General features: G+C 44.0%; 1 protein-coding gene across 2 annotated transcripts; it reads right to left on the bottom strand.

The window, feature by feature from the left end:
* Positions 1–269: 269 nt before the first annotated feature.
* Positions 270–26732, bottom strand: LOC109891943 (myosin regulatory light polypeptide 9). Of its 2 annotated transcripts, none has more exons than XM_020484395.2 (4): positions 26449–26732; positions 19487–19688; positions 16039–16200; positions 270–1380 (listed from the first exon to the last, which is right to left on the bottom strand). In XM_020484395.2, exons 2-4 carry the CDS (start codon positions 19668–19670, stop codon positions 1205–1207), a joined length of 522 nt encoding a protein of 173 aa, XP_020339984.1. In that variant the 5' UTR covers positions 19671–19688; positions 26449–26732; the 3' UTR covers positions 270–1204. The 2 variants fall into 2 exon arrangements, with proteins under 2 accessions (XP_020339984.1, XP_031682287.1); XM_031826427.1 differs by having other exon boundaries at positions 19487–19690; positions 26456–26578.
* Positions 26733–26985: the final 253 nt, after the last annotated feature.

Genomic DNA, 26985 nt, shown 5'->3' with positions numbered 1-26985 from the left:
TATCTTTATGATTCTTATTAAACTCACCTTTTGCATCTGCTTCCTGACTCGCAGCGTATACGTTACAACGAGAGAACGACAGCCCTTTTAGATGTCTAGATGTTATTGACCTTAAAGGCTCGGTGGCTCTTGAAACACTATCTGCCGCTTTTTACTAAAACCATTCACAAGTGGGATCCAGTGTTTCATTATAGTGGACTACTTAATTTTATCACTTGTCAAAATGGTGTCAAAACTGCAATGTGAGGAAATCAAATCGGTACTTTTGGTATGGGAATGTCTTTTATTTTCTCCAATACAGAATATAAAAGGTATATAGCTGCTGCACTGAATGCAGCAGGACATTGAAACAACTCTTCATCTTGGAATAAAGGTCACATTACTTTTTTAAATTTTTAAACAAGGGTCCTTTGTTGGTTCTTTACAGGCATGCTACTTTTCCACAACATTTCAACCCAAACAACCCAGCCCGACCATTTCCTTCTGCTCTTCATCCTCCTTGGAAGGGCAACGCATAAGACGTTGCTCGGCAAAACACAATTTCAAGGCTGACTTCCTCCACAACGTTGCCCCTGGCTTCTTTTTTTTTTTTTACATGTCCAATCCTTCAGCAACATTCATGTTGAGTGTTCCAACTTGAATGATTTTGATGCATCAATGCAGGCATAGTTAGAATAGACCTGACCAGCTGACAAGGGGATACGACTAGCAACATGTCAAACAAAAGGTGGAATAATTTGCATTTAAGCAATGAGGGTAAACTATAACCTGCTTTGATTGTCAAAAACATTACATGAATAGAACAAAATAGTCCTTTTAAAATGTGGTTTTCCAACACAGCTCCTGGATAGAAGGTGCAGTTTCTTACAAAGGCAGTGCTGGTGCTGATGTGAGAGAAGGAGAGGTAAACTTGGCCAGTACACACACACACACACACAAAGGTGTTCAGTGCATCTTATAAGTCTAACACGGCTTCCTACCACTTTGTCACCTTTCCTTCATCTGCACTGATTTATGAGAGACTACGAATTACAGAGAGGACATATGGAGACGAAGCCACTAAAGACTTGTTAAGATGCATTTAGCTGAGATACACTCCTCCTCAATGGATAATCACCATTGACAATAAAACTCACTGAAGAGGAGTCCATCCCAGCTAGAAAGCACTGTATGTGTGTGGGCCGCGAGGCAGTCGCCTGTCTCTCTACATGTCGTCCTTGTCCTTGGCGCCGTGTTTGAGGATGCGAGTGAACTCGGCGTAGTTGAAGTTGCCCTTCTTGTCGATGGGCGCCTCGCGAAACAGCTCGTCCACCTCCTCGTCGGTGAAGCGGTCACCCATGGTCGTCAGCAGCTCCCTCAGGTGGTCCTCGTGGATCACCCCTGCAAACAGGGGAGAGTTATTGGGCCTGTGTCACTTAGCGGACTCCTAGTATTGTCATGCCAGCAATGGAGTAATACAGCACAAACAGATCTGGGACTCAGCCTCGTGGACTCTCTTTCCAAGATAATGGGCTGTAGCCTGTATATCTCTGGTCCTGTGGTCCAGATCTGTATGTGCTAAGGAGGGTTGATCAGCTCTAGCTTCAGATCTAGACCAGGCTACAATGATGACTTTGCACAACCTACATCTGGACCAAACTAATTGGGTTTGTAATTTTCTAGGGATGTGCATCTTGCCTTTCATGAGCGGTTCAATAAGCATCTAGATACATGGGCTCGGATACGATACGTTTTATTTTGAAACAATTCGGAGGAGGAATTGATGCGATTCGGTTCAATACGATTCGATGCACTTCATTTTTTGCATGAACAAATTCATTTTCCATTTTAAATGAATATCGCTGCTGATGGGATAACTTCTCACAATTGATTAGCCCTCAGTTTAAGAAGTGTGTGTGTGCTAGCAGAATGGAAGGAAGTGGGGTTTTATTTGATCGCCTACGACTTCTCAGAAGGCAGCCTGCCCTCGGGCCCCTTTTTCTCCACCTCCTCTTCACTCAAATCACAGTGATCTGGGCCTGTTCCCGAGAAAGCGGTATATCATTTGCGTTAGACTCGTTAAAGGAAAAAAAGGATTCTGCCAGTCCGTGGTGAGTAATCGCAGTCCTGATGTCCAGAAGTTATTTTCGGTCATAAGAGAAAAAAAAATAGTTACAAACAACGGAAATAAATTAACAAAAAACCAATCGGTTGGGGACATGTAAAACGTCAGTCTTCTTCTCCGGTGCCATTAAAAAAAATGTGCATGTCATTTAGCCATTAATATAATGAGTTTGGGATTTTTACCGTCTCAAAAGCGAATGGTAGATCTTTTGGAATTTTACTTAGAGCTTCTCCTTTACAGATCAGTGAATCTATGTATGGAAGGCCATTCCCGACACAAATTTTTGTGTTGTATCCCATGCTGTTTTGGCCTTTTCCTAGTTGAACAGACCAACATAACTTTGGTTTTCTTGGTGTTTAAAGCAAGTTTGTTTTGGCAAACCCATTTCCTGATAATCTCCAAATCTCCTTGCAAAGCTTGCTGTACCTGTTGAACCGATTGTCTTGCTGCATAAATTGTAGTATCATCTGCAAATATAGTAGCTTGAGTTTCAACCAAGGCATAGGGAAGGTCGTTGGTGTATATTAAGTAGAGAAGTGGCCCAAGGCAGCTGCCCTGTGGTATTCCACAGTTTAACACATTAGGGGAAGAAAATGAACCATTGATATAGGTGGACTGTTTCCTGTCAGTTAGATATGACTGTACCCAATTCAATGCTACCTCCTTAAAACCATAATGCATTAATTTTGTCAAAATAATTTCATGATCCACTAAATCAAATGCTGCACTGAAATCAAAAAATAGTACACCTACAAACCTGCCATTATCCATAGGATTGAGCCACTGGTCAGTCATGTCAACCAATGCAGTGGTAGTGGAATCTATTGGTCACAGATACCTTAAAATAAGAGTGGTGTGGATCAGAAAAATACTATATCTGGTCTTATTCGCACGGAGTTGATCAGGCTGTTGATTGTGACCTATGGGATGTTGTCCCACTCCTCTTCTGTGCGATGTTGCTGGATATCGGCGGGGAACTGTCATACACGTCGATTCAGCGCATCCCAAACATGGTCAATGGGTGACATGTCTGAGTATGCAGGCCATGGAAGAACTGGGTAATTTTTGTGTGCAGGTCCTTGCGACATGGGGCAGTGCATTATCATGTTGAAACATGAGACGATGGTGGCGGATGAATGGCACGACAATGGGCCTCAGGATCTCGACAGGGTAACTCTGTGCATTTAAATTGGCATCGATAAAATGCAATTTTGTTCGTTGTTTTTAGCTTATGCCTGCCCATACCATAACCTCACCATGGGGACTCTGTTAAAAACATTGAAATCAGCAAACTGCTCGCCCACATGACGACATATATGCTGTCTGCCATCTGCCCCAGTACAGTTGAAACCGGGATTCATCCGTGAAGAGCACACTTCTCCAGCATGCCACTGGCCATCAAAGGTGAGCATATGCCCACTGAAGTCGGCTATGACGCTGAACTGCAGTCAGGTCAAGACCCTGGTGAGGACGCAGATGAGCTTTCATGAGACAGTTTCTGACAGTTTGTGCAGAAATGATTCTGTTGTGCAAACCCACAGTTTCATCAGCTGTCCGGGTGGCTGGTCTCAGACGATCCAGCAGGTGAAGAAGCCGGATGTGGAGATCCTTGGCTGGCATGGTTACACGTCGTCTGCTGTTGTACTGCCAAAGTCTCTAAAACAACGTTGGAGGCGGCTTATGATATAGAAATGACCATTCAATTATCTGAATAACAGCTCTGGTGGACATTCCTGCAGTCAGCATGCCAATTGCACACCCCTTCAAAACTTGAGACATCCGTGGCGTTGTGTGACAAAACTGCACATTTTAGAGTGGCCTTTTATTGTCCCCAGCACAAGGTGCACCTGTGTAATGATCATGCTGTTTAATCAGCTTCTTGATATGCCACACCTGTCAGGTGGATGGATAGTCTTGGCAAAGGAGAAATGCTCACTAACGGGGATGTAAACATTTGAAAGAAATTATATTTTTGTGCGTATGGAACATTTCTGGGTTCTTACTTATCTTATTTCAGTTCAGGAAACATTGGACAAACACCATACATGTTGCGTTTATATTTTTTGTTCAGTGTAAGTCGAAATTTCAAGATTTGTTTCCCTGTGGCCCAGAGATTTCCTAATGTGTTAGGCTAACCCAGTGGTTCTCAAACCTCTCCTCGGGGACCCTCAGACAGTTCATGTATTTGATCTATTCCAGAACTAGCACACCTGCTTCAACATATCAACTTAACCTTGATTAATGTGAATCAGATAAACTATTTCAAGGCTAAAACAAAATTGTGAAATGTCTGGGGGTCTCAGAGGAGGTTTGAGAACCACTGGGCTAACCTAACCAGCTAAAACTTTGCACCCTAGTTGTATGGTATTATTAGCAGTTGATGTTACTCTTCAATAACACAGACTCCAAAGCAAATCAAGGGGAGGAAAATAGGTTTATTGAAAGAGAACAAATCATGTGGGGAGGTAGATGTTCATGCTCCCCTGTCCTCAGTGATTCTCTCCTGTGAGAGAAGGAGGCCAATGGCCAAATAACAAGTATCTTATTTCAGATTCAATGTATAAACAATTTGGGCCAATGAGAACTTGCTATGAGTCCCGGACTGAAATTCCTCCCATGCCACTGGCCCGTTGATATTGCAGGGGGAAAAAAAACACTATTTCCATTGATCGTTAGTACTCTATTGACCTCTCATCCTCTGCGTTGTGTATTTATCTTCAGAATATTCTTACAGTAGGACAGTGAAAAATCTGCTATGATGGGACAAGATTTTTTCTAATCAGGGCATACAGTTTAAGAAAAAATTGGACAATAGAACTAACAGAGCTGAGTTTGCTTTAGGCAGGGTTGTGTTGTGTGGGCCTTTGCATCTATAATTAAAAAGTTACTCACACAGTATGTCATCACTATTGTCTAGGTAGCCTAGCCACCCAAAGTTTGAATATAAACCAAATTTGATCATTCACATTTTCTCTTAACATATATAAATTGTCCTATTTTAGGCTATAAATACATTTTATAGCTTCGGCTATAAAAAAATACTTGTTTCCCTTTGCCAGAGGGGATCAGAGCTCATAGGTTTCTCTAGGCTTACTGCAGCTGTTATCAGTAGGCTACAGTTGATCAGACTGAAGCACAGATTAATTATGCACGACTTGGCAAATCAGTCTAAACAACAGTACTTTGTCCCTATTTTCAACACTTATGTCAATATTTATTTATCAAACAATCAAAAGTGTTGGGGAATATGCCAGCTCGCCACACGTTTGCTGATCTCACGTTTGCTGGATAGATGGATACCACCACATAATGCTACAAATGAAAACACATATCCTACCTATATGTATGTTCTACTATCTCGAAATTCCAAGATACTATCTCGAAATAATGACTTGCGTATCTCGAAATTTTGAAATCAAATCAAATTTTATTTGTCACATACACATGGTTAGCAGATGTTAATGTGAGTGTAGCGAAATGCTTGTGCTTCTAGTTCCGACAATGCAGTAATAACGAACAAGTAATCTAACTAACAATTCCAAAAAAACTACTGTCTTATACACAGTGTAAGGGGATAAAGAATATGTACATAAGGATATATGAATGAGTGATGGTACAGAGCAGCATAGGCAAGATACAGTAGATGATATCGAGTACAGTATATACATATGAGATGAGTATGTAAACCAAGTGGCGTAGTTAAAGTGGCTAGTGATACATGTATTACATAAGGATGCAGTCGATGATATAGAGTACAGTATCTACGTATGCATATGAGATGAATAATGTAGGGTAAGTAACATTATATAAGGTAGCATTGTTTAAAGTGGCTAGTGATATATTTACATAATTTCCCATCAATTCCCATGATTAAAGTCGCTGGAGTAGAGTCAGTGGCATTGACAGTGTGTTGGCAGTAGCCACTCAATGTTAGTGGTGGCTGTTTAACAGTCTGATGGCCTTGAGATAGAAGCTGTTTTTCAGTCTCTCGGTCCCAGCTTTGATGCACCTGTACTGACCTCGCCTTCTGGATGACAGCGGGGTGAACAGGCAGTGGCTCGGGTGGTTGATGTCCTTGATGATCTTTATGGCCTTCCTGTAGCATCGGGTGGTGTAGGTGTCCTGGAGGGCAGGTAGTTTGCCCCCGGTGATGCGTTGTGCAGACCTCACTACCCTCTGGAGAGCCTTACGGTTGAGGGCGGTGCAGTTGCCATACCAGGCGGTGATACAGCCCGCCAGGATGCTCTCGATTGTGCATCTGTAGAAGTTTGTGAGTGCTTTTGGTGACAAGCCAAATTTCTTCAGCCTCCTGAGGTTGAAGAGGCGCTGCTGCGCCTTCCTCACGATGCTGTCTGTGTGAGTGGACCAATTCAGTTTGTCTGTGATGTGTATGCCGAGGAACTTAAAACTTGCTACCCTCTCCACTACTGTTCCATCGATGTGGATGGGGGGGGGGGGGGGGGGGGGGGGGGGGGGTGTTCCCTCTGTTGTTTCCTGAAGTCCACAATCATCTCCTTAGTTTTGTTGACGTTGAGTGTGAGGTTATTTTCCTGACACCACACTCCGAGGGCCCTCACCTCCTCCCTGTAGGCCGTCTCGTCGTTATTGGTAATCAAGCCTACCACTGTTGTGTCGTCCGCAAACTTGATGATTGAGTTGGAGGCGTGCATGGCCACGCAGTCGTGGGTGAACAGGGAGTACAGGAGAGGGCTCAGAACGCACCCTTGTGGGGCCCCAGTGTTGAGGATCAGCGGGGAGGAGATGTTGTTGCCTACCCTCACCACCTGGGGGCGGCCCGTCAGGAAGTCCAGTACCCAGTTGCACAGGGCGGGGTCGAGACCCAGGGTCTCGAGCTTGATGACGAGCTTGGAGGGTACTATGGTGTTGAATGCCGAGCTGTAGTCGATGAACAGCATTCTCACATAGGTATTCCTCTTGTCCAGATGGGTTAGGGCAGTGTGCAGTGTGGTTGAGATTGCATCGTCTGTGGACCTATTTGGGCGGTAAGCAAATTGGAGTGGGTCAAGGGTGTCTGGTAGGGTGGAGGTGATATGGTCCTTGACTAGTCTCTCAAAGCACTTCATGATGACGGATGTGAGTGCTACGGGGCGGTAGTCGTTTAGCTCAGTTACCTTAGCTTTCTTGGGAACAGGAACAATGGTGGCCCTCTTGAAGCATGTGGGAACAGCAGACTGGTATAGGGATTGATTGAATATGTCCGTAAACACACCGGCCAGCTGGTCTGCGCATGCTCTGAGGGCGCGGCTGGGGATGCCGTCTGGGCCTGCAGCCTTGCGAGGGTTAACACGTCTAAATGTCTTACTCACTTCGGCTGCAGTGAAGGAGAGACCGCATGTTTTCGTTGCAGGCCGTGTCGGTGGCACTGTATTGTCCTCAAAGCGGGCAAAAAAGTTATTTAGTCTGCCTGGGAGCAAGACATCCTGGTCCGTGACTGGGCTGGGTTTCTTCCTGTAGTCCGTGATTGACTGTAGACCCTGCCACATGCCTCTTGTGTCTGAGCCGTTGAATTGAGATTCTACTTTGTCTCTGTACTGGCGCTTAGCTTGTTTGATAGCCTTGCGGAGGGAATAGCTGCACGGTTTGTATTCAGTCATGTCACCAGACACTTTGCCCTGATTAAAAGCAGTGGTTCGCGCCTTCAGTTCCACACGAATGCTGCCGTCAATCCACGGTTTCTGGTTAGGGAATGTTTTAATCGTTGCTATGGGAACGACATCTTCAACGCACGTTCTAATGAACTCGCACACCGAATCAGCGTATTCGTCAATGTTGTTATCTGACGCAATACGAAACATCTCCCAGTCCACGTGATGGAAGCAGTCTTGGAGTGTGGAGTCAGCTTGGTCGGACCAGCGTTGGACAGACCTCAGCGTGGGAGCTTCTTGTTTTAGTTTCTGTCTGTAGGCAGGGATCAACAAAATGGAGTCGTGGTCAGCTTTTCCGAAAGGGGGGCGGGGCAGGGCCTTATATGCGTCGCGGAAGTTAGAGTAACAATGATCCAGGGTCTTTCCACCCCTGGTTGCGCAATCGATATGCTGATAAAATTTAGGGAGTCTTGTTTTCAGATTAGCCTTGTTAAAATCCCCAGCTACAATGAATGCAGCCTCCGGATAAATCGTTTCCAGTTTGCAGAGAGTTAAATAAAGTTCGTTCAGAGCCATCGATGTGTCTGCTTGGGGGGGGATATATACGGCTGTGATTATAATCGAAGAGAATTCTCTTGGTAGATAATGCGGTCTACATTTGATTGTGAGGAATTCTAAATCAGGTGAACAGAAGGATTTGAGTTCCTGTATGTTTCTTTCATCACACCATGTCACGTTGGCCATAAGGCATACGCCCCCGCCCCTCTTCTTACCAGAAAGATGTTCGTTTCTGTCGGCGCGATGCGTGGAGAAACCCGCTGGCTGCACCGCTTCGGATTGAGTCTCTCCAGTTAGCCATGTTTCCGTGAAGCAGAGAACGTTACAGTCTCTGATGTCCCTCTGGAATGCTACCCTTGCTCGGATTTCATCAACCTTGTTGTCAAGAGACTGGACATTGGCAAGAAGAATGCTAGGGAGTGGTGCACGATGTGCCCGTCTCCGGAGTCTGACCAGAAGACCGCTTCGTTTCCCTCTTTTTCTGAGTCGTCGTCTTGGGTCGCTGCATGTAATCCACTCCGTTACACTGGTTGTAAGGCTGAACACAGGATCCGCATCGCGAAAAACATATTCTTGGTCGTACTGATGGTGAGTTGACGCTGATCTTATATTCAGTAGTTCTTCTCGGCTGTATGTAATGAAACCTAAGATGACCTGGGGTACTAGTGTAAGAAATAACACGTAAAAAAAACTAAAAACTGCATAGTTTCCTAGGAACGCGAAGCGTATCAACATAAAAAAATATATGAATGTGACCATGTACAACTTCCCAAAATCACCCTGTTCATATAAAAATGACCAAATACCTTGACTTTTTAAAACAAAACTATTTCTTATGGTGAACCTGAACCATCTAAATAAAATCGGAATGATTGGAAACTCCTATCAACTGTTGCGTCCCCATTCCCCCCATTCCCCCCTAACACTACACAGCTGATTCAAATAACCAATTCATCATCAAGCTTTGATTATTTGAGTCAGCTGTGTAGTGCTAGGGCAAAAACCAAGACATGCACTCAGGGGGGGTCAGGACCGACTTTGGGAAACCCTGGGCTACTGAACTGATGGAGAGGAAGCTATTTTAGAAATAAAAGAATATTAGTTAAAAACATAAGTGAACAAATCGGTTTGGGCTCCTGCAGACCGATACACTAGTATCTTAAACTCCCACACTTTTCGAGCTAAAAGAGGATGGACAAAGTTGGAGTTTCCCATGATGTTGCACAGAGATGGAAGTCAATATGTCATTGTTTTAGTCAAAGTATGATATATTTTGGCATGAAGTGCCAAATCTGAATGTGTGACCACTTCGCACCCGAACGAACGTGTGCGCTCGCATAATCCCTTAGAAGACCTTCGCTTGAAAAATGACAACTAAGCAGCAATAGTACATTAACACCCCCCCCCCCCTTTGTTTTTACACTGATGCTGCTCTCTGTTTATTATTGATGCATAGTCACCGTACCTCTACCTGTACAAATGACCTCAACTAACCTGTACCCCCCCCACATTGACTCGGTACTGGTACCCCCTGTATATAGCCTCGTTATTGGTATTTTATTATGTTTTATTTAATATTTTCTTAACTTTATTTCTTGAACTGCATTGTTGGTTAAGGGCTTGTAAGTAAGTATTTCACTGTTATATTCGGCACATATGACAAATAACATTTGATTTGAATAGTACTATTTGTCCATCTTGAGACGCCATAGCCAGTAATTAATAATAAATAAATCTGACATGAATTTTGACGTTTTTGTTGAGGAGGTCTTAGTCGCGCAATTTTACATCTAACTAAGATGTTTGGTGCAGTATTTCTCAATTGAGAAAATGTGCATTAAAACGATTCGTCTCTCATTGACAACAAACACTTAATTGAAGAATCCCTAAAGTTGACCAATCACCGACGAAAGGGCGTAGACTTCAGAAATGTCTGGTGTCGTCTGCACGAACAGCCGAACCCTTGCCGAGCTGTTTTGGATGGGAAACATGCAGTCTCCTTTTGACTATGTGTCTTTTCCTATGACATGCAAGTCGTTTTCAGCCTACATTTAGTTTCAGGGCTGGGTTTTATTTAAATGTTACCTCCCTGCAGCATGGCAATGTTTATTGATCAGAAACACCTGCTGCAAAGTTCTTCCTATTCACGAGTCGTCTGAGAGCCAAACAGCTTTTCTCTGTAGCCTACACTTGGGTTTCCACTAGATAAAACAAAGTCACAAAGTCAAAATTGGCTATATCGTACAAATTCATGAAAACAAAAGCAAGCGTTTGTCTTAATTTAAGGTTAGGGTAAATTTAGCATTGTGGGTAAGGTTAGGGTTAAGGTGAGATTTAGGTTTCAAATCAGATTTTATTAAGAGAAAATGTAGAAATACAGGGTTTATGACTTTGTGGCTTATAACTAGGGACGACCCTACACTTGGCCGGCTTACCATGAAGAAAATTCAAATATGGGGTGCAAACTAATGTTTTTGTGCCTCCCCTTCTTTACCAGCAGATTATCATAATCCATTGGATAATTTGTCCAATTAAATTAATTTTTGACCTAGTTTTCAACAACAAAACAAACATGACCATTCACCCCAAGATGTATGGTTTTGTCCACTAAAGTTTAAGGCAAACTTTGCTTCAATACACGCTCCAAACCGTTCAATAGGGGGCGTTAGGGGAAAATGGCAGAAGCGGATGTTCTGTTTGAATCGGATGACGTGGAGATGACAGTGAGAAGAGTTGGATTACAGTGGCGAACACAAAAGGAAATAAGAGAAGTAAAGTGGTTTTGGAAAACAGTAAATCCAAACCTAGTTCTGAATATAATTTTGGGGGGGTTAGAATAAGGGTTTTGGATCGATGTTGATAACCATGGCAAGGTGACTGGGAATATGGTTGAATACAAAAAGTGTAGTTATTCCATCTGTAAAGCAATCAAACGCTGCCCGCTCCCAAGGACTGTGGGCTCTCGTTCTCCGTGGCCGACAGGAGTAAGACATTTAAGCATGTTAACCCGCGCAAGGTTGCCGGTCCAGACAGAATCCCTAGCAGCGTCCTCAGAGCATGCGCAGACCAGCTGTCTGGAATGTTTACAGACATATTCAATCTCTCCCTATCCCAGTCTGCTGTCCCCACATGCTTCAAGATGTCCACCATTGTGTCTGTAACCAAGAAAGCAAAGGGAACTGAACTAAATTACTATCACCCCGTAGCACTCACTTCTGTCGTCTTGAAGTGCTTCGAGAGACTAGTCAAGGATCATATCACCTCTACCTTACCTGACGCCCTAGACCCACTTCAATTTGCATACCGCCCCAATAGATCCACAGATGATGCAATCGCCATCATACTGCACTGTGCCCTATCCCATCTGGACAAGAGGAATACCTTATGTCAGAATGCTGGTCATTGACTCCAGCTCAGCCTTCAACACCATAGTACCCTCCAAGCTCATCATTAAGCTTGGGGCCCTGGGTCTGAACCCCGCCCTGTGCAACTGGGTCCTGGACTTCCTGACGGGCCGCTCCAAGGTGGTGAAGATAGGAAACAACACCTCCACTTCTCTGATCCTCAACACAGGTGCCCCACAAGGGTGCATGCTCAGCCCCCTCCCGTCTTCCCTGTTCACCCATGACTGCATGGCCACACGCCTCCAACTCAATCATCAAGTTTGCAAACGACACAACAGTAGTAGGCCTGATTAACAAACAATGATGAGACAGCCTACAGGGAGGTGGTGAGGGCCCTGGCGGAGTAGTGCCAGGAAAATAACCTCTCCCTCGACAAAATGAAGGAGCTGATTGTGGACTTCAGAAAACAACAGAGGGAGCACGCCCCTATCCACATCTACGGGACCGCAGTGGAGAAGGTAAGAAGCTTCAAGTTCCTCGGCATACACATCAGTGACAATCTGAAATGGCCCACACATACAGACAGTGTGGTGAAGAAGGCAGGCTGAACAAATTTGTCTTGGCCCCTCAAACCCCGCTACCATCCAGAAGGCGAGGTCATTTCAGGTGCTTCCAAGCTGGGACTGAGAGACTGAAAAACAGCTTCTATCTCAAGGCCATCAGCCTGTTAAATTGACATCGCTGGTGGTTCCTTTTAACATGAGACTTCAACATTCCAAGGTAAGAAGTTTTAGGTTGTAGTTATTATAGGAATTATAGGACTATTTCTCTCTAAACCATTTGTATTTCATATACCTTTGACTATTGGATGTTCTTATAAGCACTTTAGTATTGCCAGTGTAACAGTATAGCTTCCGTCCCTTTCCTCGCCCCTACCTGGGCTCGAACCAGGAACACATTGACAACAGCCACCCTCGAAGCATCGTTATCCATCGCTCCACAAAAGCCGCGGCCCTTGCAGAGCAAGGAGAACAACTACTTCAAGGTCTCCGAGCGAGTGACATCACCGATTGGAACACTATTAGCGCGCACCCCGCTAACTAGCTATCCATTTCACATCGGTTACACCAGCCTAATCTCAGGAGTTGATAGGCTTGAAGTCATAAACAGCTCAATGCTTGAAGCACAGTGAAGAGCTGCTGGCAAATGCACTAAAGTGCTGTTTGAATGAATGCTTACGAGCCTGCTGCTGCCTACCACCGCTCAGTCAGACTGCTCTATCAAATCATAGACTTAATTATAACATAATAACACACAGAAATATGAGCCTTAGGTCATTAATATGTTCATATCCGGAAACTATCATTTCGAAAACAAAATGTTTATTCTTTCAGTGAAATACAGAAACGCTCCGTATTTTATCTAATGGGTGGCATCCATAAGTCAAAAAATTCCTGTTACATTTCACAACCTTCAATGTTATGTCATAATTACGTAAAATTCTGACAAATTCGTTTGCAACAAGCCAGGCGGCCTAAACGGTTGCATATACCCTGACTGTGTGCAATGAACGCAAGAGAAGTGACACAATTTCCCTAATTTGATATTGCCTGCTAACCTGTATTTCTTTTAACTAAATATGCAGGTTTAAAAAATATATACTTCTGTGTATTGATTTTAAGAAAGGCATTGATGTTTATGGTCAGGTATATTCGTGCATATTTCCCCCGTTTGGCGAAGTTGGCTGTCTTTGTTGGCTGTCTTAGGAAGTTGGCTGTCTTAGGAAGAAATAGTCTTCACACAGTTTGCAACGAGCCAGGCAGCCCAAACTGCTGCATATACCCTGACTCTGTTGCAAGAGAAGTGACTCAATTTCCCTAGTTAAAATAAATTAATGTTAGCAGACAACATTAACTAAATATGCAGGTTTAAAAATATATAGGGGTGTATTGATTTTAAGAAAGGCGTTAATGTTTATGGTTAGGTACACATTGGTGCAACGACAGTGCTTTTTTAGCTAATGCGCTTGTTAAATCACCCGTTTGGCGAAGTAGGCTGTGATTCAATGATAAATGAACAGGCACCGCATCGATTATATGCAACGCAGGACAAGCTAGATAAACTAGTAATATCATCAACCATGTGTAGCTAGTGATTACGTTAAGATTGATTGTTTTTTATAAGATCGGTTTAACGCCAGCTAGCACCTTACCTTGGCTCCTTGCTCCACTCGCATAACAAGTAGTCAGCCTGCCACGCAGTCTCCTTGTGGAGTGCAATGTAATCGACCATGATCCAAAATCATTAATCGGTCGACCTCTAGTATGTAGACAGGAGGTGTATTATATGCCAGCTGAGCCTAAATGCTGCAAATGTGGTGGTGAACATGCACCCGAATTTCTGAAGTGTCCTGTTAGGGTGAAGGAGACAGAGTTGGCAAGAATAAGGTCTGTCCAGAATTTCTCCTATCCGGTGGCATTGAGAAGAATGGAAGAATGGCGTGAAGTTCAATAAGAAATGGTAGTAGGAGTAGAGACACAAGATGATGTCCCTTGTCAAGAGGGATCCTGACATGTTGCATGTTAAGAAAGTGGACTTTGTAGCATTTATTACTTTGGTTATCAACTGCACAGAGAAGATAGGCATCATTGAGAGTGCGGCTGAGCGTTTTTTTGGTTACTTTTCTGCAGGCATTACAAGGAATCCTGTCGATGAATGCTCCGTCCTCACAGGCACCTGAGCCTGAGTAGGATTGTGATTTGAATGTGACTGAAGGAGTGGGATGGTTATTTTGATTTATTTTTGTATTATCCCTTCCCGCAATTGAATATATTATTTTAGTTTTATTTCAATACCCTGTACAGTAGGCGGGGCAATACACCAATAGGTGTAGTCTGCCATAAAACTTTAAAGAAGAAGAACCGTTCAGTAGTTACTCTATCCATATTACCAGCAATAATCTTTCTATTTCTTTGACGGATTTGCGGCCGCAATTTAGATAATGCATTGATACATAGCTATCAACAGCTCATATAGGCACGGTTTAGCTGAGACTCATCTCTTGACAGGTAGGCTGGTAGTGTCACTGATCCCCGGTACTGCTGCTCATTCCATTCACCAGTTCCGGAGGTCTACGTCACCGGCCTTCTAGGCGTCACTGAACTGGATTCATTACCACTAACCCCGGACTGTCTCATTATGCACACCTGGTTCCCATTCCCCCTGATTAGTATGTTATATATGAGCCCTCTGTTCCCCATTGTCCTTGTCGGTTATTGTTACCATGTCAGTTTGTCTTGTGAGTACCTGTGTTGTTGTTTCGGCTTCCATGCTACGTGTTATTGTTACCATGTCTGTTGGTCTTGTGAGTACCTGTGCTGTTGTATCGGCTTCCATGCTACGTGTTAGTGTTACCATGTCTGTTGGTCTTGTGAGTACCTGTGCTGTTGTATCGGCTTCCATGCTACGTGTTATTGTTACCATGTCTGTTGGTCCTGTGAGTACCTGTGCTGTTGTTTCGGCTTCCATGCTACATGTTATTGTTACCATGTCTGTTGGTCTTGTGAGTACCTGTGCTGTTGTATCGGCTTCCATGCTACGTGTTATTGTTACCATGTCTGTTGGTCCTGTGAGTACCTGTGCTGTTGTTTCGGCTTCCATGCTACATGTTATTGTTACCATGCCCGTTGGTCCTGTGAGTACCTGTGCTGTTGTATCGGCTTCCATGCTACGTGTTATTGTGCACTTCTTTCTACGGGTCTCGTCCCATGTATTATTTAGAGGTTTACACCTCACTCTTTGTTTGGGTGGAGAAAATAAAACCCCCTGTTATGTATTCCTGCGCTTGTCTCCTATCATTATACAGCGTGACAGGTAGTCATTTTCTGAAATCATGTTTTTCAACCGACAGGAATTACTCAACAGTTGCAGCAACTTACTCTTAGGTGGGCCTTTTAAAGTAGCAATATGTAACTTTTTGGGTGAGCTGAACAAATTCACATAGAAATGTCAGTTATTGATCTGTCATCCTACTTGAAAGCAAGTCTAAGAAGCAGTAGATCTGTTATATGTGCACTATTTCTATGCTTCTGGTTCTTACTTTTGGTTTTGTACACCAGCTTCAAACAGCTGAAACAATATTTTTGGTTATGGAAAATATATTTCACAGCAGTTTAGGTACAATGATTCTCTACATTAGACTAGCTTATTTTGTTACATAAACTGAAATTAGATTTTTAGCAACCAGGAAAAGGTGGAGAATTTTCTGCATAGTTCAACTTTAAACATATGAACCGGGGACTGATGCATATCTGTATATCATTAAATTCCTATAATTTTCCCATTGGTTTTTCCTTTTTAGCGTTTGATGTTGTTGTTATGGTGGAGGCTAGGGGTTGACATTGGAGAGTGTTTTTGTGTGTCTCACCAGAGCCCTCCTCATCGAAGCAGGCGAAGGCGTTGCGGATGACGTCCTCGGGGTCGGTGCCGTTGAGGCGCTCTCCAAACATAGTGAGGAACATGGTGAAGTTGATGGGCCCCGGCGCCTCAGCCATCATCCCCTCCAGGTACTCATCAGATGGGTTCTTACCTGAGGAACACAACAAAACACACACACCATGGTCAACATTTCAGCGCTTCTCCGGTCTTTTGAATACTTTTTAGCCGGTAGTTCTGAAAGTAGCTTCACTAGCCAAAAGTGGTTCCCGAAAATTGCATACTATTTCACACTGTGCAGATATGCGCACCACATCGTTGCTCTCTCTCTCGCTCTGCTGTGGGTGCATGATGCTCCTCTTGCTAGCTGTCACTCATATGGCGAGGGTCTGAACTCAAATTTCAAGGGGGCTGGCCAACCGTACGTGGGGGAAAATGGCGCTGCACAGTGTATAGAAAAACAGTTGCTTTCAAACTAGGTAAGACAGTAATTCTGCTCATAGAATATTCATGTATGAACTACACATTGACACATCCAGCCCAAAGCGGGAGGTTTAAAAAATACTTAGATATCGCCAAAGTTCTGGAGCATGTCTTTAAGTAGTCAAATCTGAATTTTGTTCAACAGTAGCCATTGATTAATTAGGTCAGGCTTTGTTTTTTGGTAGATTATGGTTAAATGTTATTATTGATCTGCCTGCTTATTGTTATCTCTATTTTACAGTATACTAGTGTTTAGCTGGGAAATGTATTTCTGTTGCAATACAGATTCAATGAAACTCATGTTCTATGACTGAGTGGAATTTCTTTTAATTGCACTGAATTCAATTCTACTTCCTGTCACTCAAACACAACATTGTGTGGGGTGTGGCCAATTAGATTTTCAACTCATGAGTTGAATGTTTAGGCCTTGTATATAAACTCAGCAAAAAAAAGAAACATCCTCTCACTATCAACTGCATTTATTTTCAGCAAACTTAAAATGTGTAAATATTTGTATGAACATAACAAGATACAACAACTGAGACATAAGCTGAAACAGTTCCACAGACATGTGACTAACAGAAATTGAATAATGTGTCCCTGAACAAAGGGGGGCTAAATCAAAAGTAAGTCAGTAACTGGTGTGGCCACCAGCTGCATTAAGTACTGCAGTGCATCTCCTCATGGACTGCACCAGATTTGCCAGTTCTTGCTGTGAGATGTTACCACACTCTCTCACCAAGGCACCTGCAAGTTCCCAGACATTTCTGGGGGGGAATGGCCCTAGCCCTCACCCTCCAATCCAAACGGTCCTAGACCTCAATGGGATCTCAACCACACTGCACACTGCCCTAACCCATCTAACCCATCTGGACAAGAGGAATACCTATGTGAGAATGCTGTTCATCGACTACAGCTCGGCATTCAACACCATAGTACCCTCCAAGCTCGTCATCAAGCTCGAGACCCTGGGTCTCGACCCCGCCCTGTGCAACTGGGTACTGGACTTCCTGACGGGCCGCCCCCAGGTGGTGAGGGTAGGCAACAACATCTCCTCCCCGCTGATCCTCAACACTGGGGCCCCACAAGGGTGTGTTCTGAGCCCTCTCCTGTACTCCCTGTTCACCCACGACTGCGTGGCCACGCACGCCTCCAACTCAATCATCAAGTTTGCGGACGACACAACAGTGGTAGGCTTGATTACCAACAACGACGAGACGGCCTACAGGGAGGAGGTGAGGGCCCTCGGAGTGTGGTGTCAGGAAAATAACCTCACACTCAACGTCAACAAAACTAAGGAGATGATTGTGGACTTCAGGAAACAGCAGAGGGAACACCCCCCCCATCCACGTCGATGGAACAGTAGTGGAGAGGGTAGCAAGTTTTAAGTTCCTCGGCATACACATCACAGACAAACTGAATTGGTCCACTCACACAGACAGCATCGTGAGGAAGGCGCAGCAGCGCCTCTTCAACCTCAGGAGGCTGAAGAAATTCGGCTTGTCACCAAAAACACTCACAAACTTCTACAGATGCACAATCGAGAGCATCCTGGCGGGCTGTATCACCGCCTGGTATGGCAACTGCACCGCCCTCAACCGTAAGGCTCTCCAGAGGGTAGTGAGGTCTGCACAACGCATCACCGGGGGCAAACTACCTGCCCTCCAGGACACCTACACCACCCGATGCTACAGGAAGGCCATAAAGATCATCAAGGACATCAACCACCCGAGCCACTGCCTGTTCACCCCGCTGTCATCCAGAAGGCGAGGTCAGTACAGGTGCATCAAAGCTGGGACCGAGAGACTGAAAAACAGCTTCTATCTCAAGGCCATCAGACTGTTAAACAGCCACCACTAACATTGAGTGGCTACTGCCAACACACTGTCAATGCCACTGACTCTACTCCAGCCACTTTAATCATGGGAATTGATGGGAAATGATGTAAATATATCACTAGCCACTTTAAACAATGCTACCTTATATAATGTTACTTACCCTACATTATTCATCTCATATGCATACGTAGATACTGTACTCTATATCATCGACTGCATCCTTATGTAATACATGTATCACTAGCCACTAACTATGCCACTTGGTTTACATACTCATCTCATATGTATATACTGTACTCGATATCATCTACTGTATCTTGCCTATGCTGCTCTGTACCATCACTCATTCATATATCCTTATGTACATATTCTTTATCCCCTTACATTGTGTATAAGACAGTAGTTTTTTTTGGAATTGTTAGTTAGATTACTTGTTCGTTATTACTGCATTGTCGGAACTAGAAGCACAAGCATTTCGCTACACTCGCATTAACATCTGCTAACCATGTGTATGTGACAAATAAATTTGATTTGATTGAGATCCGGGCTCTTCGCTGGCCATGGCAGAACACTGACATTCCTGTCTTGCAGGAAATCACGCACAGAACGAGCAGTATGGCTGGTGGAATTGTCATGCTGGACGGTCATGTCAGGATGAGCCTGCAGGAAGGGTACCACATGAGGGAGGGGGATGTTTTCCCTGTAACGCACAGCGTTGTGATTGCCTGCAATGACAGTAAGCTCAGTCTGATGATGCTGTGACACACCACACGTTCACGCAGATGAGCAGGGACCCTGGGCACCTTTCTTTTGGTGTTTTTCAGTCAGTAGAAAAGTCTCTTTAGTGTCCTAAGTTTTCATAACTGTTACCTTAATTGCCTACCCTCTGTAAGCTGTTAGTGTCTTAACGACCGTTCCACAGGTGCATGTTCATTAATTGTTTATGGTTCATTGAACAAGCATGGGAAGCAGTGTTTAAACCCTTTTTAAGATTTGTGAAGTTATTTGGATTTTGATGAATTATCTTTGAAAGACAGGGTCCTGAAAAAGAGATGTTAAGAATATAGTCAACCCTCTAACAACAGTTTCCAATGGGTTCCCCTTTGGCCCGTGTCTTACCTAGTGAGGCCAGCATATCGTGCAGATCCTCCTTGTCGATGAAGCCATCTCGGTTCTGGTCGATCATGTTGAAGGCCTCCTTGAACTCCTGGATCTGAGACTGGTCAAACATGGCGAACACGTTGGACGTGGCCCTCTGGGGGCGCTTCTTGGTGGTCTTCCCCTTTGCGCGTTTGCTCGACATGGTGGTGGTTGGATTGGCCTACGGGTTGCAGAATAGGACATGGATAGTTAGTCAGATGAAAGATAGACTTGCATATTGTCGAAGGGGAATGTCCCAAAAAATTATTTGAGAAAAATGCTCTTGGATAAAGCTTGGCACTCAACAAGAGTATATAAAGTGAAACTGTAGACAGTGACGCTTTACAAGACTAAATCAGTCAGTGTCATTACGATGTGCATTTTAAATTATCATACATGAGTTAGTGACGGTCAGTGCCGTTTAAGATGGAGGACGATTATTTTTTTAGAAGCATGACCTTATTTCTATCAGAGCATATTGGATGACTGTCATTCATATTCCATTCACCCAGCTCAATGTAAATAGAATAGGTTTAGACTACTTACTACATGACACTCAAATTCTCCCTATAACCATCATGAGGTTGCTACAACCTCGCCTATGACTGAAAGTTTACAACATAGGTGCACAGTTGAGAGAAATTTGAGTAATCAAGGTGACAGACTTTGACACATTCAATACCGCCTTGCACAATCTTGCCTGCGTCTAGCTGACCTAGGGTGTAATCATTAGTCCAACAGTTGCAAATGAGAGTTTATATTGGACAAATTCAGGTATGTTTATCTCCGTTTCGTTCGCTTCCGTTTAAGAAACGTTTTTCAACAGAATCGACGGAATTAATACACCCCTGATCACATGCAAACACAGTTCACTTTCATAGCAGCCAAATCGTTATATAATTCCTTCTCGCCTCTATGCACTCTTCCTCTCACCTCTTCTCTTCGCTTGTGGACTTCAGTGCACAACACATCAGCTGTCTGACCAGTCATTGGCAGCAGAGAACTGGAAGGCGGCCAAAGGAGGTGTTGGCTTTGGGGATGACCAGTGAAATATACCTGCTGGAGCTACGGGTGGGTGTTGCTATGGTGACCAGTGAGCTGAGATAAGGCGGGGCTTTACCTAGCAAAAACCTATAGATGACCTGGAGCTAGTGGGTTTGGCAACGAATATGTAGCGAGGACCAGCCAACGAGAGCGTACAGGTCGCAATGGTGGGTAGTATATGGGGCTTTGGTGACAAAACGGATGGCACTGTGATAGACTACATCCAATTTGCTGAGTGTTGGAGGCCATTTTGTAAATTACATCGCCAAAGTCAAGGGTCGGTAGGATAGTCAGTTATATGAGGGTATGTTTGGCAGCATGAGTGAAGGAGGCTTTGCTGCGAAATAGGAAGCCAATTCTAGATATCATTTTGGATTGGAGATGCTTAATGTGAGTCTGGAAGGAGAGTTTACAGTCTAACCAGACACCTTGGTATTTGTAGTTGTCCACATATTCTAAGTCAGAACCGTCCAGAGTAGTGATGCTGGTCGGGCGTGCGGGTGCAGGCAGCAATCGGTTGAAGAGCATGCATTTAGTTTTACAAGGAGTGTTGTATGGCATTGAAGCTCGTTTGGATGTTTGTTAACACAGTGTCCAAAGGGCCAGATGTATACAGAATGGTGTCGTCTGCGTAGAGGTGGATCAGAGAATCACCAGCAGCAAGAGTGACATCATTGATATATACAGAGGAAAGAGTCGGCCCGAGAATTGAACCCTGTGACACCCCCATAGACTGCCAGAGGTCTGGACAACAGGCCCTCCGATTTGACACAATGAACTCCGAGAAGTGGTTGGTGAACCAGGCGAGGCAGTCATTTGAGAAACCAAGGCTATTGAGTCTGCTAATAAGATTTGATTGACAGAGTCGAAAGCCTTGGCCAGGTTGATGAAGACGGCTGCACAGTACTGTCTTTTATCGATGGTGGTTATGATATTGTTTAGGACCTTGAGCGTGGCTGAGGTGCACCCATGACCAGCTCGGAAACCAGATTGCATCGTGGAGAAGTTACGGTGGGATTCGAAATGGTTGGTGATCTGTCTGTTATCTTCGCTTTCGAGTTGTCTCGCTGAAATGTTCTTTTTCAAATGACGACTCGACTTGTTGACTGCTCAATCCACAAAGCAGACATTGTGGGCTCGTTTAGGTTAGTGTTGCGCAAAATATTATGTTGCGTCATTATGCCATGGACCTACATTATATAGGTATGCACGGTAGCTTTGACATCAGTTCTTAACATCGGCGTTAAACTAGACATCGGGTCGATACTGACGTTGGCATTTTTAGCTAATATCGTCCGATTCCGTTATGTTCACTGATATGTCGTGCATCTCTACCATCTTCAGTTTCTCTGCATTTGTGAGAAAGATCATGCCATCAACCTCCAAATCATACTTTCTCTCTCAATGCACTGAAGACACCGGTGGTGCCACGCCTAAAGTGTCACCTGCAGTGAACAGTGTCAAGATGACAAAAGACGGCCACCTGCTTTCCTGGAGATCGGGCCAAATATAGACCTATCACTCACACGCGGGGCTCAGTGTGCATCATTGAGGAAGTGTGTACAGGAGATGATAGTGCTGCTGGGCGGTGGCACTTCAGAATGCTGATTATGAGAGAGCCAATGCCATGCAGGAAGGAACAGGTCATTAAAGAAATATGTTGGATTTGAATCAGTGACTGATGGAGTATCTATTGTTTCTCTCTCTACTGGCATTAAGTACAGGAGATATACAGTTCATTTGGAAAGTAATCAGACCCCTTCCCTTTGTCCACATTTTTTTTATGTTACAGCCTTATTCTAAAATGGATTTTTTTAAATATACACACAATACCCCATAAATGACAAAGTGAAAACAGGTTTTTAGAAATTGTAGCAAAAAAAACAACAGATACCTTATTTACATAATTATTCAGACCCTTTGCTATGAGACTCAAAATTAAGCTAAATTTTCCATTGATCATCCTTTAGATGTTTTTACAACTTGATTGGCGTCCACCTGTGGTTAATTCAATTGATTGGACATGATTTGGAAAGGCACACACCTGTCTATATAAGGTCGTACAGTCAACATTGTATGTCAGAGCAAAAACCAAGACATGTGGTCGAAGGAATTGTCCTTAGAGCTCCAAGACAGGATTACGTCGAGGCACAGATCTGGGGAAGGGTACTGAAAAGTTTCTGCAGCATTGAAGGTCCACAGAGGCCACCATCATTCTTAAATGGAAGAAGTTTGGAACCACCAAGACTCTTCCTAGAGCTAGCCACCTGGCCAAACTGAGCAAAAGGGGGGAGAAGGTACTTGGGCAGGGAGGTGACCAAGAACCTGATCACTGACAGAGCTCCAGAGATACTACGTGGAGATGGTTGTCCTTCTGGAAGGTTCTCCCATCTCTGTAGCACTCCACCAATCAGGCCTTTATGGTAGAGTGGCCAGACAGAAGCCACTCCTCAGGAAAAGACACATGACAGCCAACTTGGAATTTGCCAAAGGGTACTTAAAGGACTCAGACCAATGGAAACAGGATTCTTTGGCCTGAATGCCAAGCCTCATGTTCTTGAGGAAACCTGGCACCATCCCTACGGTGAAGCATGATGGTGGCAGCATCACGATGTGGGGATGTTTTTCAGTGGCAGGGACTGGGGGACTAGTTAGTATTGAGGGAAAGATGAATGTAGCAGTACAGAGTGATCCTTGCTGAAAATCTGCCCCAGAGCGCTCAGAACCTCAGAATGGGGTGAACGTTCACCTAACAGGACAATGACCCTAAGCACACAGCCAAGACAACGCAGGAATGGCTTCGTGACAAATCTCTGAATGTTCTTGAGTGCCAGAGCCCGGACTTGAACCCAATCGAACATCTCTGGAGAGACCTGCAGCAATGCTCCCCATACAACCTGACAGTGCTTGAGAGGATCTGCAGAGAAGAATGGGAATAACTCCCCAAATACAGGTGTGCCAAGCTTGTAGCATCATACCCAAGAAGAGTCGATGCTGTAATCGCTGCCAAAGGTGCTTCAACAAAGTACTGAGTAAAGAGTCTGAATACTTATTTAAATGTAAAATTTCATTTGTTTTGTGTAAAAGAATGTATAAAAACCTGTTTTGGGTTTGTCATGGGGTATTGTGTGTAGATTGAGGGGGAAAATGATGTAATCTATTTTAGAATAAGGCTGTAACAAAGTGGAAAAAGTCAAGGGGTCTGTCATTTAGCAAGCCTTTTTTGAGGGGTAGATTGGAACAACGTGTGTGCGTGTGATAGCAGGATGTAGAATGGTAGAACACTAAATAGTGATTGTGTTCAGGCAAAAAAACAAACAGGAGTACGTTATAAAACTTAAACTAAAATGAGCGTTCTTATCGTCCAAATTCAGGTATTATAAACAAAACTCTACTGTTTCACCCCTACTTGTTGTTAACACGGTTACTTCTAACTTGAGGGTTCTGCAGAAACAAGTTACGTAATATGTCTACCAGTCCACCTTCATATGTTGCGGGCAACTCCGCTCTGGACATAGACTTGATGAGGTTGTTAACACGGAACAACTGGAACAGGTGTATCTCACTGATCATCCCTAAAGCCAACACCTCATTTGGCCGCCTTTCGTTCCAGTACTCTGCTGCCTGTGACTGGAACGAATTGCAAAAATCGCTGAAGTTGGAGACTTTTATCTCCCTCACCAACTTCAAACATCAGCTATCTGAGCAGCTAACCGATCGCTGCAGCTGTACATAGTCTATTGGTAAATAGCCCACCCTTTTCACCTACCTCATCCCCGTACTGTTTCTATTTATTTACTTTTCTGCTCTTCTGCACACCAATATCTCTACCTGTACATGACCATCTGATCTTTTATCACTCCAGTGTTAATCTGCAAAATTGTAATTATTTGCCTACCTCCTCATGCCTTTTGCACACATTGTATATAGACCCCCCCTTCGTTTTCTACTGTGTTATTGACTTGTTAATTGTTTACTCCATGTGTAACTCTTTGTTGTATGCTCACACTGCTATGCTTTATCTTGGCCAGGTCGCAGTTGCAAATGAGAACTTGTTCTCAACTAGCCTACCTGGTTAAATAAAGGTGAAATAAAAAAATAAAAAAAAATATGAAGGCGGACAGGTAAACATATTGCATTACTTGTTTCTACAGAACCCTCTAGTTACAAGTAACTTTTTCCAGTTCATAAGCCACAAGTGGTTAGAATATTTCTCCAAAGTTGGTTTCAGAGGCAATACTCAGACTTCCAAGGAAGGCTATGTTAGCTAATGCTCGTCGTTTGCCTATCTTCACTGTCCTTTATTGCTCTCTCTCTCTCTCTGCCTCTCTCTGGTACAAAGGGACAGTCATTTTCCCAATTGGATCAACCTGCAATAACAGACAGTGCTCTGTAATATGTAACCACATTTCAACCTGGTTAAGATCTCCAATGCAAACCATCCTTACTGCTATCAGCCAGCCAACTGTATATGACCCAGTAGAAGTAAACAGGCCTGTGTGTAAAACCTGCACCTTATGCCCTCACTAACAAAGTCGACAATCACACAGCATTGCACTCCAAGCAGTTGCTTGTTTGTTTTAATTAGGTTTGTTTACTTTACTCTGTTTCGGTCTCTCTGCTTGCCGTCAGAGGTAACAGAGATCTGAGGGAGTGTGAAAGTTTGCTAATTCTCCCTGCTGCTACGTGAGGAAGCCCAAAACAAAACATTGTCCAGCTCCTTTTCAGAGGATGAAGGAATTGGAAGATGATTAGGATTTTGGGCCAGGGGGCAATTGTTTCTTCTCAGAAGTTCTCACAGTCCTCTTTTCCAGAGCTTTATAACACACCACTATGACAAAGGGGGTTGTTCAAAAATGAGATTGTTAGAAGAAGTGACTTTCAGGGCCAAGTTAACTGACTTCCTGTAAACATTCATCGGTGGAATTCTGGAATGTTCCCGTTCTCTTTCACATTCTTGTGACTCCAGAGGGCAAGGGACAACGAGATCCCTATCCCCTTGTAGTGACGGCTAGCACAACTGTTAAAATGGATCAATTAGTCTAGTCCAAACCCCCTCATCTAATCCCAACTAACTAAATCTCTTCAGTCTGAAGCCCCCTTGGAAACCTGTGTTTGCCAACCTTTGTGTGTAACATTCAAGTGGATTTCTACGCCCCAATGACCTCACTGCTTCTGAAACCTATTGAATTCCTCAGCACTCTCGACTGTCTGACTCACCGATGAGGTGTTGAAAACGTTTCAGGATCAACGCAATCATTGGTTTGTGTGTTGTGCTATTCTCTGATAACTGTTTATTAGTGTACCTCATCCTTGCCCAATGCACTCTATGTATCCCTTCCCTCTGTGTTGCAGACATTTACAGACATTAGACAGTCAATCACTCAGTCTTGACCTGACCACCTAACCTCTCACCACAGGTCACTACTACTACCGAGGGGTCAGCACTGGGGTCGTTTCACAACGCAACACAGTCCAACGAACCTAACCAACCTCTTGTCTGAAAACAGCTCAACATGACAGGCTTTAGATTAGAAGTGAGACTGAGTTTATGTGGGTCACAGAGTGGTGAAATTCCACTGTCTAATCTGGTGTGATGATAGGAGTACATTAGTAAAGCCTTCCTTCCACAAGTTGTGGGGACTTACAGAGCACCAGCATGATGAGACGCTACTCCAGATGACCCTAAACCTATGACCGGTTACTTTTGGCATACAAGGTGAACTCAGAAACCCTATCCCACCCCCACCTTTAGCCCAGCTCTTACCACTGTTGACAGTTTCCAATACAAATCTGGCTAATGTGTTAAAGTGCCACAAATCTAATCCCAACATAAATCGCTCTCAACTAAACAACATTAAAACAGAAGGCAAAATGGAAGAAAAAACTTATCTTACCTTGGCTTCAAGGGAATAGTAGTTGTTTCAGGAGTCCTCCTAGCTCTTTGTCTGGGTCTCACTGTTTAGTTGGAAGGGAAGCAGGCAGCTCTGCTGAAAAGTTTGTTTAAAGCATCAGTCTGCTAACCGGCCCCTCCCACTCCTCCCCTGGCCAATCGCCTGTCCAGGCTGTCCCAAACAGAGCTGGCCCAGCTCAGGCGTTTACCCATACAAGGGAAAAGAATGTGCAGGCCTGCTGCTCCCCACTGCCATAGCGGAGCAGGGGATGTTTGGGAATGGGGCTGAAATGACAGGAACTCTGATAAGGCTGCCTTATTTAGAGAGAGAAAATAAAGGGGCAGCGTGCAAAGGAGTTGTCTATGGTTTCTGCTTTTGTATCTGGGAGGGATGGAGGGGATGGAAGAGAAGATAGAACACCAGAGAACCCGGCCCCTAAAGGAGAGCCCCTAGTTGTTTTTCAAGCTGCCTAGGGGACTCCTTAAAAAGGCAGTCTACACAGCCAAGCTACTGTCTGGATCTCTAGGCACCACCTTTTGT

The sequence above is a fragment of the Oncorhynchus kisutch genome, linkage group LG1 (genome assembly GCF_002021735.2).
Source record: "Oncorhynchus kisutch isolate 150728-3 linkage group LG1, Okis_V2, whole genome shotgun sequence".
Lineage (NCBI taxonomy): Eukaryota > Metazoa > Chordata > Actinopteri > Salmoniformes > Salmonidae > Oncorhynchus > Oncorhynchus kisutch.
Note: the sequence above shows the minus strand (reverse complement) of the source record. Positions and strands in the feature narration are given on the sequence as shown.

Excerpts from the sequence above, each read along its gene's own strand:
- LOC109891943 (XM_020484395.2), bottom strand. The coding sequence starts at position 19,670 with ATGTCGAGCAAACGCGCAAAGGGGAAGACCACCAAGAAGCGCCCCCAG. Across the intron at positions 16,201-19,486 it reads CGATATGCTGGCCTCACTAG|GTAAGAACCCATCTGATGAG; the intron begins GTAAGACACGGG and ends TGTGTTCCTCAG. Across the intron at positions 1,381-16,038 it reads CTTCGATGAGGAGGGCTCTG|GGGTGATCCACGAGGACCAC; the intron begins GTGAGACACACA and ends CCCTGTTTGCAG.